Source organism: Octopus bimaculoides, chromosome 8 (assembly GCF_001194135.2).
Source record: "Octopus bimaculoides isolate UCB-OBI-ISO-001 chromosome 8, ASM119413v2, whole genome shotgun sequence".
In the NCBI taxonomy this organism is placed as follows: Eukaryota; Metazoa; Mollusca; class Cephalopoda; order Octopoda; family Octopodidae; genus Octopus; species Octopus bimaculoides.
The window spans coordinates 30,509,253-30,509,882 of NC_068988.1; the positions used below are offsets into that span (position 1 = coordinate 30,509,253).

The window sequence follows — 630 nt, forward strand, 5'->3', positions numbered from 1 at the left end:
CATCAGCATCACAGTGATCCATCTCTCTATTTATCTATCTATCTATCTATCCATCTATCTCTCATCTCTTGTATATAATTATGATGTAATAAATAAAGGTGATTAATTCTTCTTTCAAATTATATTTCAGTCATATGTAATGGCATCTAAAACGTTTAAATATTATTCCTTTAATTGTTGTAGCACTTTCTGGATGTCTGGGCAACCAATTTGCTTGTAATTCTGGTCAGTGTGTCAAGCAAGAATTCCTATGTAATGGCGTTACCAACTGTGAAGATGAATCTGATGAACAAGTTTGCAGTATGTATTTCTAATTAATATAATTTCTAAAGATTCATTTCAATACACACAACCCCTCCCCCTCGCATCTCAATGCTATTGGTTTCAGTGTAATTACAATTAATTATTACAGTTATCTATATAAATTAGTATACTTGGCTTAATTTTTTTTATCTCTCCCCTTTGCTTGCTTGAATCATTCAAGTGTAACCAGGCAGAGACCCCACATTGACCCCAGACTTACTTTTTAAGTCTAGTACTTATTTTATCAGCTTTTTTTGTCAAACTGCTAAGTTATGGGGGATGTAAACAGACCAACATCAGTTGTCTTGCAGGGAAGATGGGACCAAA

The 630-nt window shown here is 33.5% G+C and overlaps 1 protein-coding gene across 1 annotated transcript in view; it reads left to right on the plus strand.

Annotated features, from left to right (window-relative positions):
- Positions 1-630, plus strand: part of LOC106881999 (low-density lipoprotein receptor-related protein 2) — an 84,414-nt gene that overhangs the window by 17,507 nt on the left and 66,277 nt on the right. The window contains 1 exon segment of the mRNA XM_052969906.1: positions 184-300. Within this exon segment, the coding sequence (XP_052825866.1) occupies positions 184-300 (117 nt within the window).